At 37.2% G+C, this 14333-nt stretch overlaps 1 protein-coding gene across 3 annotated transcripts in view; it reads left to right on the forward strand.

Moving 5' to 3' along the window:
• Positions 1 to 14333, forward strand: part of PSEN1 (presenilin 1) — a 63395-nt gene that overhangs the window by 39311 nt on the left and 9751 nt on the right. For all 3 annotated transcript variants that reach the window (XM_081050070.1, XM_081050071.1, XM_081050072.1), the window contains exons 7-10: positions 107 to 327; positions 4797 to 4895; positions 7306 to 7392; positions 10734 to 10907. In XM_081050070.1, the coding sequence (XP_080906196.1) occupies positions 107 to 327; positions 4797 to 4895; positions 7306 to 7392; positions 10734 to 10907 (581 nt within the window). The remainder of the gene's footprint in view (positions 1 to 106; positions 328 to 4796; positions 4896 to 7305; positions 7393 to 10733; positions 10908 to 14333) is intronic.

The raw sequence follows: 14333 nt of genomic DNA on the forward strand, positions 1-14333 counted from the left end.
AGGTGTAGGAAATGAACATCTCATGTTTGGGAACCATAGTTGTAAACAATGTTTTGATGAATTATTGTACATAAATCTTTTTACATCTCTATGTAATTATTTTCAGGGAAGTATTTAAAACCTATAACGTTGCCATGGACTACATTACTGTTGCACTCTTGATCTGGAATTTTGGTGTGGTGGGAATGATTGCCATTCATTGGAAAGGTCCGCTGCGACTCCAGCAGGCGTATCTCATTATGATCAGTGCCCTCATGGCCCTGGTGTTTATCAAGTACCTCCCAGAGTGGACTGCGTGGCTCATCTTGGCCGTGATTTCAGTATATGGTAAAACCCAAGACTGACATTGTGTTTGTTACATAAATGCCTCACGGGTGTGTTTTCCTTCATCTTCCCGTTATCTTGACTTACGAAAATGATAATGGTTATACCCCATAACTCTTCAGTAAATAATTAATTAGCTATGGTATCTTTTTGATACAAAGATTTTGATTTTTTTGAGATTAAGTTCTTTAAAAATGTCTTATTACTGTCCCCAGTTTTACTTAGTGATAGATTAGTGGAAGGATCCATAGACTCTGGTCACAAGACTTAGAGTCAAATCTTCTCTGGACCGTTGACAGCCTTTATGACTTTAGGAAAGTTACTCAGGTTCTTTGAGCTTCAGTTTCCTCATTTGAAAAATGGGAACAATGCTTCCTAAAGTTGTAAGGGTTCAGAATGTATGGTGAAAAATTCTAGCAGAGTGCTTAATACATATAAAGTGATCAATTTTTAAAACTAAAATTAGGTTACATACTTTTTATAAGGCAACGTGGGTAGAATTATTCTTTTAAAAATAGTGAAATTCAAATTCATTAACAGCCAGTGTTACATGGATCCTGAACAGTCAGAATGTACCCTAGCCCTGAATGACCAAGGCAGCTGTACAGGTGTGTACTCTGTGGCTGTCACCCTGCATGAAAGCCGAAAGAGAGCCATTTTCAGACATCAGTATGTGGTCTCTATATTATAAGTAGGCAGTGGTCTTTTATCCCTATACAAATGCTTATTAAAATGTCAGGTGACCTATAATAGGAAACTCATCATCCTCTCTTGATTGACAAAGAAAAAGTCTGTGGAAATAGAATTGGATTGATTCCGTTCTCCTATAGATCTAAAGAAGTCCTATGTTCTCTATGCCTGCCTTTCATAATAACTTTAGGTTATATAGTACTTGATGGTTTGCAAAGTACTCATCTATTATTCCATAGCTATGATTAAGAATGCTAGTTCTAGACTCCATCCAATCAGCACTGCTAAATACTTTGTACTCAGAGATTTTACTAATATGTTCTATTCAGTGCCTTTTTCAACAATCACAGTTACTCTTCACCTTCAGAGGGACACATTATATCTTTACCTAGCTACCCATGGAGTACTTAAGCATTCTTACCATTGTACACAATCTTTGCAGACTATATCTTAACCACATCCAGCTTTCTCCAGGAGCACAGAAATAACATCACGCTGATATCATCCTCTGAAGACATTCATTTGACATCCTCATTGAGGACATACAAGTAGTCACAAAGGAGCTCAAAAGGGGGTGGTGGTTGGCATTTCCCTGTACATAGAACAAGGCCCTGCCACCCCAGTTAAATTCCTAAAAAGTACTTAGTAAGCTGAGGGCTTTTGCATCTCTGACACTGTCAAGAAATAGCAATTGACCCCCTGCACCCACGATGTTAAAACAAGCCCAGTAACTTTTAGGCCTTTTTGGGACCTCTAGGTAACATACTCTTCATTTACAAATTTTATGTAAGACTGTTTATACTATTACAAATTGGCCCATCTTGAATTGGGGCCCCTTACAACAAAGGGCTCTAGAATCTGTCCAAATTGTGATACAACAGTCACGCCCATAAATGTTCCCTCCCTGCCCCCAGAGAATCATTCATTGTAGAGGCTTTAGCAGCCTCCTCTCAAACTTTCTGAAATCTCTGGATCATCCATGATGATATTAAGTTAGCCGTGGGTTTCTGGTGTGAGAAACTGCCCTTAGTCCAGTACTATACACCATTAGGATGGCAGTTTCTGACTGCGTATTAAGTTCTCCTGGAAACAGAGATTCTCACATATCTTGAGGATATGTGAAGCTCCATATCCTTCTCCATTTCCTCCGGATCATGGAGGCAGCATTCTACAGCTCAGCTCAGCCACCGGGGCCTCCTTGCTAACACCAAACTGTTACCTGCAGGAGAGGGTAGCCTCTTCTGTCCTCAGTCCATTGTCAGTTGACAAGGTATTAGAGAATGTCAGGCCTCTCTGGGAACTTTGGCTACGCTGGGAGTCCTTTGGGATCAAATGAATGAACAGCAATGGAAACTGGAACACTTTGTGGACAGTATCAATACTACATGTGGTAGAGCTTATTGAAAAGCTGCTGCTTTTCATTCCTTAATCCATGCGTCTTTGATCGAAGAATGGGGTCCAACAGTCAGCAAAGTTAACGTTAGGCAGTCATCTTACCCTGGCCAACAACTGGCTCCACCTGTGCTTTTTTTACAGATTCGTGGGCCATTGCCAATGTCTAGCCATCTGGTTCTGCTAACAGCGGCAACAGCAATGACTTATGCAAGGTTTCCCTCTTTGGAGGATATAAGCTTGAGAACCTCTTGCCTCAGATACCCAAAACATAAATCAGGGTTATACATGTCTCTGTACATATTAAAGCCACAATACAGACTTCACTTTAGCCACTTTGGATTTCCAGACATTGTTAATAGTGACCATCTCACTTCTGAAAATACATGATGCTGGGCTCTTAGGTGTTCAGTGGAACTGTCACCACCCTTACCAGTCTCGGGCTACAGGCCTTATTCGGGCACCATTATGACATACTAGAGCAAGTTAAAATTTAATTAAATGAAGCAGGACGTATTTCCATCATCAGAGGTGAATTGTAATAAAGAGTAATGAGTCTGATTCCATTTTTGATATTTAAAAAAAAGAAAATGCTAGTTCTGGGGACAGACTGTGTAAGTTCACATCTAGACTCTTCTACTGTCACTTATTGGCTATGTGACCACAGACACATTACTCAACCCCTAAGTCTTAGTTGTTGTGAAGGTTAAATTTAACGATACATATAACACTTAGAACATTATATCAGTAAATATTAGCTGTTATTATTTTTTTTGTTGTATAATACTGTGAAGTAAGCAAGGCGGTTTTCCTTGTTTTACTGCTAAGAAACCTGATGTATATAGAGGTAAAGTATTTGCACAAGCTTTCACTGTTTGATGTAGAATTGGAATCCCTAGTCCAGTATTCTTTCTACTACAGCATACTATTTCTTCCATCAATTCTCAGTTTCTTCTTCTTCAGAGCTTTGAGTTCATTTAAAATAAGAGACTTGTATCCAGTTTTTAGAGTAATGATTCTCAACTTCATTTTTACAAGGTCTCAAGATATTTTAATTTTTCACAAAGATTCTAAACAAAATTAATTGTAATTCACATTAATTGCTCTAAAAATATGGGAGTTTATTATTTAGCAGTTCTATAAGGGGGAGTGTGTCATAAAACCAAGATAGTTACAGAACATGGCAGCTTCAAACAGGTTGAAAATCCCACTGTTTTGGAGCACAGCAAATTTCCATTTTCTTTCCAAAATAAATCAAATTGAAAACAGTGAGGGTAGCAGTTTCTCTCTCTGTGTGTGTGTGTGTGTGTGTGTGTGATCTTTAGTATCTTTAGTAGTAGTAGTACTACTAATACTGATCTTTAGTAGTAGTAGTATACAAGAAGACATGACCACTTGGCAGGAGTGAGGTTTTTTACTTAATTGCATCTGAATGATAGTAATGTCAACATAAGCTATCAAGTCTTCCTTAAAAATTTTAGCTGTACCTGTTTTATATTTATAAATGTTTGAAATTATTTTCTATATTTCTATTTCTGAATTTTCATGACACAGAAAATGTAAGAAAAATTACAGTTGTGGAAAAGATGGTGGTAGAATCAAGAATAATTGAAGCATATTGCTTCCTCTCGGAGTCGCTGTTTTTGTGAAATAACCGTTTTTCAGCACCACATGTATTATAAGACCTGAATATTTGTGAAGTGCTTTTGACAGGAGAACTAAAGAAATATGCAATTACGTGACAACTTTTGTGTAATAAAAATGTATTTAAAGTTAAAAAAAAGAAATGCTAAACTTTCTCATGGAAAGGTTTATTAGTTTTTTGTTTTGTTTTTTAATTTACTGCCCTTTTATTTCAAATACCCCTAAGTAGTACATATTCTGTTTTTCAAAAAGGGGAGATGAATCTCTTCTCTGCTCTTCATATTTTGAAAAGTTCAGTCAAATCCCTGCTATTAAATTCCTCTTAAAGCTTCTGTGACTCCTAGGTATGGTTTGTTTGATAATGACTTGTTCTTGGTTCTACTAATTGGAAATTGAAAACTGTTCTAGAATAGTTCTGTCTTGTCATTATCTCTGCCTCTTTTCTTCAAACTGAGAAGACTTATTCATAGAACCCAGTGATGACACACTAAACTAACCAAATAGCATCAAAACCGAAATGAAATTTGCACAGATCTTCTGTATGCTTTCATGTATTTTTTGAGGTTGTTGTGTCCCCCATCAGTTTACTTGCTATTTATTTCATATTAATTATTCATATTTCACATCCTTTTGTGTAAAAAAAAAATTTCAACCTTTTCCATTAGTTAATTCCTCCCTAACACACCCCTTTACAAATTTAGCCAATACATTTCTTACAGATATTTTTTCCATTTTTCTCTTTCTAGATTTAGTGGCTGTTTTGTGTCCAAAAGGCCCACTCCGTATGCTGGTTGAAACAGCTCAGGAGAGAAATGAAACTCTCTTTCCAGCTCTCATTTACTCCTGTAAGTATTTCGGAATGATACTAAGTTAGTAAACAGCTTAGAATTTATAGGAGTTCAAACACATGTAACTATGGTCATTATCATATCATTACTTTTTCTCATCTTAAATGCATGGCATTAATGGAACTTCTGCAGATCTCCATTTCCTTGCAAATTGTCTTCTATGTGACATTGGTTCAGGAGAGTTTTCAATATGTGTAGAGCTAGAAGAAATAGTTAAGAGACTGGGGAGCCAGTATTCTCATTTAAAATATTACTAGTCAAGTGTTATTGAGTACTTGTTATATACAGATATTGCAAGTGAATCGTATCCTGGCTTATGAAAGAATTGTACTGTTCTTCTAGAATGTGCTTGCCTTTTTTTTTTCTGTTTATAGGTATACTCTTCCTAATCATTCCGTAAATATTTATTGAGCATTGGCCTGATCTGTTCCCACAGAGCACTGTGGAGGACATGAAGGTGATTAAGCTACTCAGAGCTCATTTGCTTACACTTTAGAAGTAAGATGAGACAAGTATATAAACAAGCAACATCCAAGGCAGAGTGTTATCAGATTCTGAAGAGACATGATCAAACTGTAGAGAGAGTTCAAAAAGAAGGAAAATCTGGCTGGGGAATCAGGGAAGGCTTCATGGAAGAGACAGCATTTGGTTTGAACCTTTTAAGATGAGTAGGATTTCAGCAAGCACAGATGGGAGTTGATTTCAAAAGTGGGCTTGTCACAAAGAATGGCTTGCAGACGTAAGTGTGGGGCCTCTATCAGATTTCAAGTATTCAATTTGACTAGAATATAGGTTACAAAATGGGGAGAGTACTAGGAAGAGTTTGGAAAGGCAGATTAGGGCAAGATCAAAAATAGCTTTGAGTGACTGGTTTAGATCTCTGTATGCTTTCATGATCACTGGGGAATCATAGGATGTTCTTGAGCAGAAGAATAAAAAACAAGAACATAGGAGAATATGTGACAGAGACAAGATGTAACCCATAAGCCCGAAATGTTTACTGTCTGCCCTTTTACAGAAAATGTTTGCTGACCCAATTTCTGCAGTAATACTAAATATTAAAACAAAAGAGTTTGTAGCAATACTTTTTGATGCTTACATAAAGAAAGAAAATCAGATAAATAACTGCTGCCTTTATTGACAAGAAGGCTCCAGAAATCCATAAGCCTTGTACATGGTGGTTGCCCTTCTGTTTCTCTTATTTGGGTTTTGATTTAGTTGAACAGTGTATTGCCTTCCTGGCTTATGTTGGGTTATTGTATAATGAAACTTGTTTGATCTCAAAATTACAAAGCCGTGGTGAACGAGGAAGTATGTCTACTATAGAATTTTCAGCCTCTTTGGTCATGTATTTCTTTTATAAGTTATTCAAGAAGTCTAAGAGTGTTAAGGCCATGGATATAATTATAAAATCAGTAACAAAAAGCCAGAGAGACACAGATGCCAAGTATTTTGTTTAAAATTGTTTACTATGACCAGTTTGGACTCAGGTTGCTGCTGGCATTTGGTTCCTGCTGTAGCCCTATAGAGTACATGATTATATATATTTTTATGTTATTTAATTGGTGTTTTTAGGATAAATTCCCAAAAGTGGTATTCCTGGGTTGAAGGGTTGAAGCACATGTAGTTTTATGAGATGTTACCAAGTTCCTTCCAATCAAAATTATACCATTTTTAATTCCAACTGCAATATATGAGAAGCACCCTGTTAAAGTATCCACATTGCCTCTTAACGAAATGTGACAAAGATGTATGTGTATATCTAGATCAACCTATATCTATCTATCTATCTATCTATCTATCTATCTATCTTGTGTGTGTGTTTGTGGAAGGGACATAGAAGAGACCAATTGACTCTCCCCTTTGTGTTTATTGCTTTTAACCTTTTTTTCTTATTCCCTACGTATAACACAGTTTAGCCTTATTGAAAATCCCAGAAATGAGACATAATATGAAGAAAATTTATTCCATGCATTTTTAGAGTTATAATAATCATCTGATGCCCTAGTTTGTCCTCCAATTTAATTCCAAGAAGTAATTTTCATGAGTTAATTCACATTATTATAGGATATTCAACTAGTCCAGCTATTGTCTCAGTGGAATCTTGCTGGTCTGGACAGTTTTCCTTTTGGTTACTTTTCACGGACTGTAAATGATGATGAACAGTTTTAAAATAGCAGCTGCAGTTTGAAAGCTACAGCAAACAGTCAGTTAAAGAATTTTTTTTATATGCCCAAATCAAAGAGAATATTTTGTGGTTTTTAATATGCATTTACTTTGATTGTTAAGGATTCTGAAGGCAACATTAAGAAAATCGGTGATTTGTGTAGAGAACTAATGGCCTGCTATTTGTGCACTTTCCTTCTGTGTTTCCAGTTTTCACCTTGACTTTTGTCGTTCTCAACAGCTACAATGGTGTGGTTGGTGAATATGGCAAAAGGAGACCCAGAAGCCCAAAGGAAGGTCTCCCGAAGCTCCAATTATAATGTACAAAGTAGGTGACTTTTATTTAGTAATTTCTTGGTTTTAAGGGTCATTGTCATCTTAGAGGCTAACAATGAGTTATGAAGCAATGATTTAGTCATAGATTCTTTTGAGAATCTCCTAAAAGTTGTGGTAATACCCTAAATATGTAAGGAGTTCCGATGTTCCAAACCCAACAGTACAGCCAAGGCACCCTAGATTAAGAATTTCTGCCATTAAATAGCATTAATACCAGTATGGAAAGGTTTAAGTTGAGGCTATAATTTTAAAAGAAAAAATAAGCTCTCTCTCCAAACATGTTAAAAATGAGAATCTCTTGTCTGACATGGCCAGAGTAACTTAAATAGAATTTTATTTGAGATGTGGTAATGTTTATACTGAGAAGATGAAATATTCCAGGTGGACATGACTTTTTGAAGGAGGATAATAATGATGACCTAGGATGGGAGGGAGATAGGAAGGCCCACTCATGGGTACCACAGAAGATGTTAAGGAGAATATAATTTAGGAGCTGTTATTAGAAAGAATTGAATAATAAAACAATATCAGTAGTTAAGAAGAAAGTAAACAGGCCGGCCCGGTGGCTCAGTTAGTTGGAGCCCCGTGCTCCTAACACTGAGGTCGCTGGTCCAATTCCCACATGGGTCAGTGAGCTGTGCCCTCTACAACTAAGATTGTGAACAACAGCTCTCCCTGGAGCTGGGCTGCTGTGTGCTGTGTGCTGCCTGCTGCCTGCTGCTGTGGCCGGCAGCATGGTGAGTAGCCTCGAGCAGCTGGCAGCTGGCGAGAGCTGTCATGAGCGGCCAACCGGCGGGCGACTGGCGACCTACTGCCTCAGCAGTATCAGGCCTGTTCTGCAGTGAGCAAGGCAACAGAACAAGGAGACATTATACCAGTAGTAGACCTAGAAGAGAAGTAGGAAATACAATATATTGGAAACAACTGCTGCAAGTCTGGTTATCGTGTTAACCTGTGTTAAGCTAAAGAAAATTGAAAGATTGGTTGTCATGAGTATATATGTTTATGTATATGTGAGTATGAGTTTGTATTTGGCATGTCAGGATTTTACCCTTTTGACAACTGTTGATCGAGCACCTAACTGATGTTTTGTTAGATACTGGGGGCAGAGCACTGAATGAGGTATCTCGTCCCTGGGGAGCTTACAGCCTATTTGGGGAAACACAAACATTCAACAAATAATTCATACAGTTGTGATAAGTCCTATAAAGGAGAAGTGTAAATTGCTGTGAAAGTTTATAGTATAGGAATTTCTTTATTCTGGAAAGAGAAGGAAGGCTTTCCGGCGGAAGTGATAATAGGAGATGGCCAGCTGAAGAGTGGAAGGAAGATCTTTCCAGAAGAAGAAACAACATGGGCAAGGGCCGCGAAGTGAGAAGTATCTGAATGAACTGCAGAGTCCTCAGTGGGAGTAATGGCGGTATTTTGGTGGGGCAGTTCTTCATTGTGTGGGGCTTCTCCTCACATTGCAGGATATTTAGCGTTCCTGGCCCTTCACCCACTAAATGTTGGTAGTGACTTCGAGGTATTGCAATAACTAAAAACTCCTCCATCATAGTTACTTCCAGACACCTCCTGGAACGGAAGTTCTACCCTCTAGTTGAAAACCACTGTTAGAGGAACTAGAAGTTAGATTGGAACAAAAGGGCACAGAGCTCCAAGGGGGATGTCTGTAGAGGGGGAAAAAAATAATAGAACTGGGAGGTTACCTGAGTGTAAACTCTGTTAGAGTGTTTGAGGATGAATTAGTCAAAAATAATATATAGGAAATTAGTTAAGGGAAAAAACGTGACAGTTTTCCAGGGAAAACAAAAAGATGTATGAAAGAAGCAAATGTAGTTTATTCTGGCTGTAGCAAAGTAGTTTAGTTGTGAACACTATTTGCATAATTATAGTATACAGACTGAACTTAACATAAAATTATGACATTGAGAATATTGGGAGAGTTAAATTTAATATATTTATATATTAAATTTACCATGAGTATGGGAGCTAATGCTTCCATCTTCCCTATAGGAAGTATTAATATCTAAAATAAAAGCATCAAGATGTAGTACTATAAACATACTATTTATAATTAATTATGGAGGTAAATACCCAAAGAAAACAGCTGAAAGGGTTGAAAGCAGGAATGAGGATTAGGAGTGAGGAGGGATGGGGCAGAGCAGGGACTGCTGTTTTTGTTTATAAACCTTATGCTTATATGATTTCATAAACTCCAAACCAGGGAATATTCCAGTTTATGGAGAATTTCTCTGGTTAAGAAAAAGCATACGAATTACAAATCCAGAATTGTAAGAGCCCTTCCCAGAGAAAGTCCATGCAAGAGGCCTAAAGTGTACAAGCTTTATTTATTCATGGTAAATTTACCTCTGCTATGAACATGTATCACTTGTATAAAAAAAAAAGTAAAGGAGGGGAAAAAAGTATTATCAACTTACATATTATAATTATTTTTGATGTATGGAAGGTTCTCAAGACTATCATGTTATGCTCACAATTTTCAGTCAGAGTGACTGTCATAACGAAATGACTAGCCCATACAAAATGCACCCCTCTTTTCTCCTCCCTTCTCCCCCTAGTAATGGTCTACTTTTGTAACTTAGTCACTAAAGCCAGTGGTGAGTGCCATCAGTTAGGAAGCTTTCGGCTGAAAACATCAGAAAACCCAATTCCTTTGCTTTAAACAAAAAAGAAATGTGTTCTCTCACATGACCAGAATCCTGAGCTGTAGACATTTGTAGGGTTGTTTAATTTTGTGGCTCATTGGTGTTATCAAGGGCCCAGGTTCTTTCCATCTTCCTGCTCTGCCATGCTTAGGTGTGGGCTTGGGCCTCAGCCTACTGCCCCTGATGGTCACAAGGTGACATGTGCAGTTCCAGGCATCATGTACAGATAAGACAACATCCAGGGGAAGAAAGGGATGGTTGGTATCTTCCTGTTTCTCTTAAAGTGAGAAAAATTTCCCCCAAGTTCCCAGCAGACTTTGCCTCACATGTGACTAGTACCAAACACACAGCCATAGAATTTTCATTGGAAAGAGGAATGATGAAATTACATGCTTGGCTTGGATTGATCAGGATTTACCTGCAGAGTATTGTCGGTGAGAGCTGGAAACCCAAAAAAATCAGAGCTCTGCCCTCAGGAATAAGGGGAGAAATGGCTGGTGGGTGAGCAACCAGCAGAGCAGGCCTTTCTGCAGCCTGTGATGCGTGGTTTCAGAGCCAGCTAACCTAGTAGCAGTGACAATCAAGTAGTTACTGTTCCCATGTACTTAAAAGTATTAAAAAGTTGTGTAAATGTTACAGCTGTGATTTCCCCTTTTTCTTGAAGGTACAGGGAATGAGTCACAAAACTCTGTAACAGAAAATGACGATGGCGGCTTCAATGAAGAGTGGGAAGCTCAGAGGGACAGTCACCTAGGACCTCATCAATCTACGCCTGAGTCACGAACTGCTGTACAGGAACTTTCTAGCAACGTCCTCGCCAGTGAGGACCCAGAGGAAAGTATGTGCATTTCTCTAGTTAAAATGTCATGGATTATTCCTTTACGTGCTGCATTATCAAACTCTCCCAAAATAAAATGAATTGAGAGTGTTACAGTCCAATTCCAAATAACACTACAGCTTTTAGTGGGTAATACCAATAGTTGGTGCTTTTCTCATAGTTAAATTTGTTAATGGATCAAATTCTGCCCCTCAGATTTTTGAAATTGGCCCTTAGAGCCTGATCTTTGGCATTTGTTTTACAAGAGAAAAGGTTTCTTTGAAATTATTGTTCTAGTAAGACTTCATGGCTGCAGTATATTTGTGTATAAAAACTTCATTAATTCACGCTTTGCTGTACAGAGACCTATGGATTTGAATATATCAAACTTTCACACTGTTATTCCCTTTGTTGGCAAGCACTACATTTTATTTTAAAGAAAACCAAAGGGATCTAGGTTATGGGCAGAAATGTAAGCGTTTGTTCAGTGTCTAAGATGTGTTGTCACTTAGATTTAGGTTAGCAGTTGGAGCTTCTTAGGAACATTAACCAGTAGAGTCACTTGGTTAGGGCTTAGTCTTAGTGATGTGGTTTATTGAATAAGAGATTATTAGCACGTTTTCCAACTAAATTATCCTCAGTTGTTTCATTTTCACAAAAGTGAAACTCTTGATTACAACATAGCAAAAATATTGAGTAGTGTTAAGGAAACAAACACCTAGATGCCTTAGCTTCTTTAATCACTAATCACTATTTATTATGACCTTGACATGATACTTCATCTTGAGGAGAACGCTTCTTACAGATCATCCTTACTCTTTTAACTGGCTCAGAACCTGGGCATATCCATGACTTTGGTGCTTGGCTGGGTTTTCCAGATCTTAGAGCCAGCTGCGGCCTGCGACTTGCACACTTCTGGAAAACTCAAGTGCCTCATCTTACAGCTAGACCTGAGCTTGCCTTTGCTGGTAATTTCTCTGCCGGCAAAGTTTCCACCATAATTAGGTTGCCTCTTCTGTTCCTCTCCTCTTTTCTCAAGGTGCTGGAGTCAAAAGAAAGTGATATATAGCGTTTGAACGCACCAGTACATGCGTCTTTCCTGACTGCCTTTCCGACTTGAAGATTCTCTCTCCTGATCATCTCTTTGTGTCCTTCTTTTCTTCATTTCTGACTTTTATTTTTTTAAGAAAAACCCAAGTATTACCTCTCGTATCTACAGATTAACATTTTCTTTATCTGGGACCAATGTAACTAATAACATTCTTTCATAATCTTAGCATTTACCGCCATATACAACCATCTCTGATTGCATTAGTGTTTTTAACCAGACTTACGGTAACTTATAAAAGTTTCCATTTACACTAGAATTTGACTTCTAAAAGGCACAAATGTCTTCCAGAACAACCTTTTAAAAATCAGCATTTATCAGAAAACAAGTTTTTAACTAGAAATGTATATCATTTCATTCAGTGTGAAGGCAGTTGGTCTTCTAGAGAATTTCAAAACATACTTTCCTGAAACATCATGCCCATAACCGGCTCATCCTCCGTCTACTACTGATAGACTTAAAATTTATCACAGTAGTGAAATTAACCTGTTGTTTCCAGGAGTGGGAATTTGACTCATAGAAATTCTTTTTCTATAACCTCAAGGGAGGAGAGAGATTTTAGTGGAGGAAGAGATTTTAGTAGTTTAAAGATAAACAGTAAGTTTGAGGCAGTTTTAATATGTTTATATTTATTAAAAAGATAATAGGAAATTTTCATTCTTTTATTGTGTTATTATTATATTTATGCTAGGCACATATTATACTATTAGAACTTGTATAGAGAAATATTACAATTAAAGTGACTGTTCACCATCATTTGGTGAATAGTCCTTACTGTGTCTTGTGTTTGGTAGACCAGCAAATGCCCCTTTTAATATTAAAGGAATACTGTAATTACTTAAAATCATTTTTCAGAGTTGGCAAAAACAAAACAAAAAACAACAGAAGGCCTACACTACCGTTAGCAAATAGCAATAAAATACTAGCAGTGAATCTCAGCATCAGCATTTGGCATTAGAATACTGTTATTATGTCTAATTTAAGCAGTTACCATTGCTGTGATTTTAGTTGTTTGGCCATTGCATATTTTATTTAAATCAAAAGGAGCTATTTAAAGAAAACAAATTTCCAGCAATGTGATTTTTTCTTAGGTTTTATATACTGATTCAGTTTCTTCTGGTTATAGGTGAATAAAACTTTTCACTTCGGTAAGTGCCTAAAGAAAAAAATTGATGGTTACTTCTTTGTTGATTCCTTACTCTATTTTAATTTTGTTAATAAAATGTATCTACGTTTCTTTCTTCATTAAAATGAATTCTATGAAGTATAACTATAGCATTTTCCATAACGTTGCTATTATTTAAACGAAAATAAGCTTTTAAATGAAAAAAATGTGAGGCCATAATTTTAGGCTTGATTCCATACATCATTTTTTGATAGCTTTGTTGAGATATAACTCACATACTATACAACTTACCCATTTAAAGTTGTGGTTTTATTCACAGAATTTTTCAACCATCACCACAATTAATTTTAGAACATTTTCATTACCCCCAAAAGAAACCCACACTTCATAGCTGCCACTTCTCCAATCCTTCCCATACCTCCTATATAAAGTATACAATGCATTGGTTTTTATTGTATTCATAGAGTTATTCAACCATCACCACAAGTGAATTCTAGAACATTTTTATCACCTCAAAAAGAAACCCTGTACCCATTAGCCACCATGTCCCTCAAAACCAACCAATATATTATCTTAATATATTTGCCTATTCCAGACGTTGAATAAAAATTGAATCATACAATGTGGTCCTTTGTACTTGTTTCTTTCACTTACCATAATTTTTTCAAGGTTCATTTATGTTGTAGTGTGTATCAGTACTTCATTTCTCTTTATAGCCAGATAATATTGCATTGTATGAATATGTCATACTTACCCATTCATCCATTCATCAGTTAATGGATGTCTTGAGTTTCCATTTTGGCATAATGTTGCTATGAACATTCATATACACTTCTTTGTGCAGACATAGGTTCTTTCTCCTTAGGTACTTACCTACAAATGAAATTGCTGGGTCATATGGTGACTTTATGTTTAACCTTTTTTTTGTTTTGTTTTAAGAATAATGGCAAGGGACTTGTTTTTTAAAAAAAATTTTATTGGAGCATATTGGGGAACAGTGTGTTTCTCCAGGGCCCATCAGCTCCAAGTCATTGTCCTTCAGTCTAGTTGTGGAGGGCGCAGCTCAGCTCCAAGTCCAGTCACTGTTTTCAATCGTAGTTGCAGGGGGCACAGCCCACCATCCCATGTGGGAATTGAACCGGCAACCTTGTTGCTAAGAGCTCACACTCTAACCAACTGAGCCACTTGGCCACCCCTCCAGAAGCTCAGCAGC

Source organism: Rhinolophus hipposideros (assembly GCF_964194185.1).
Source record: "Rhinolophus hipposideros genome assembly, chromosome: 5".
In the NCBI taxonomy this organism is placed as follows: Eukaryota; Metazoa; Chordata; class Mammalia; order Chiroptera; family Rhinolophidae; genus Rhinolophus; species Rhinolophus hipposideros.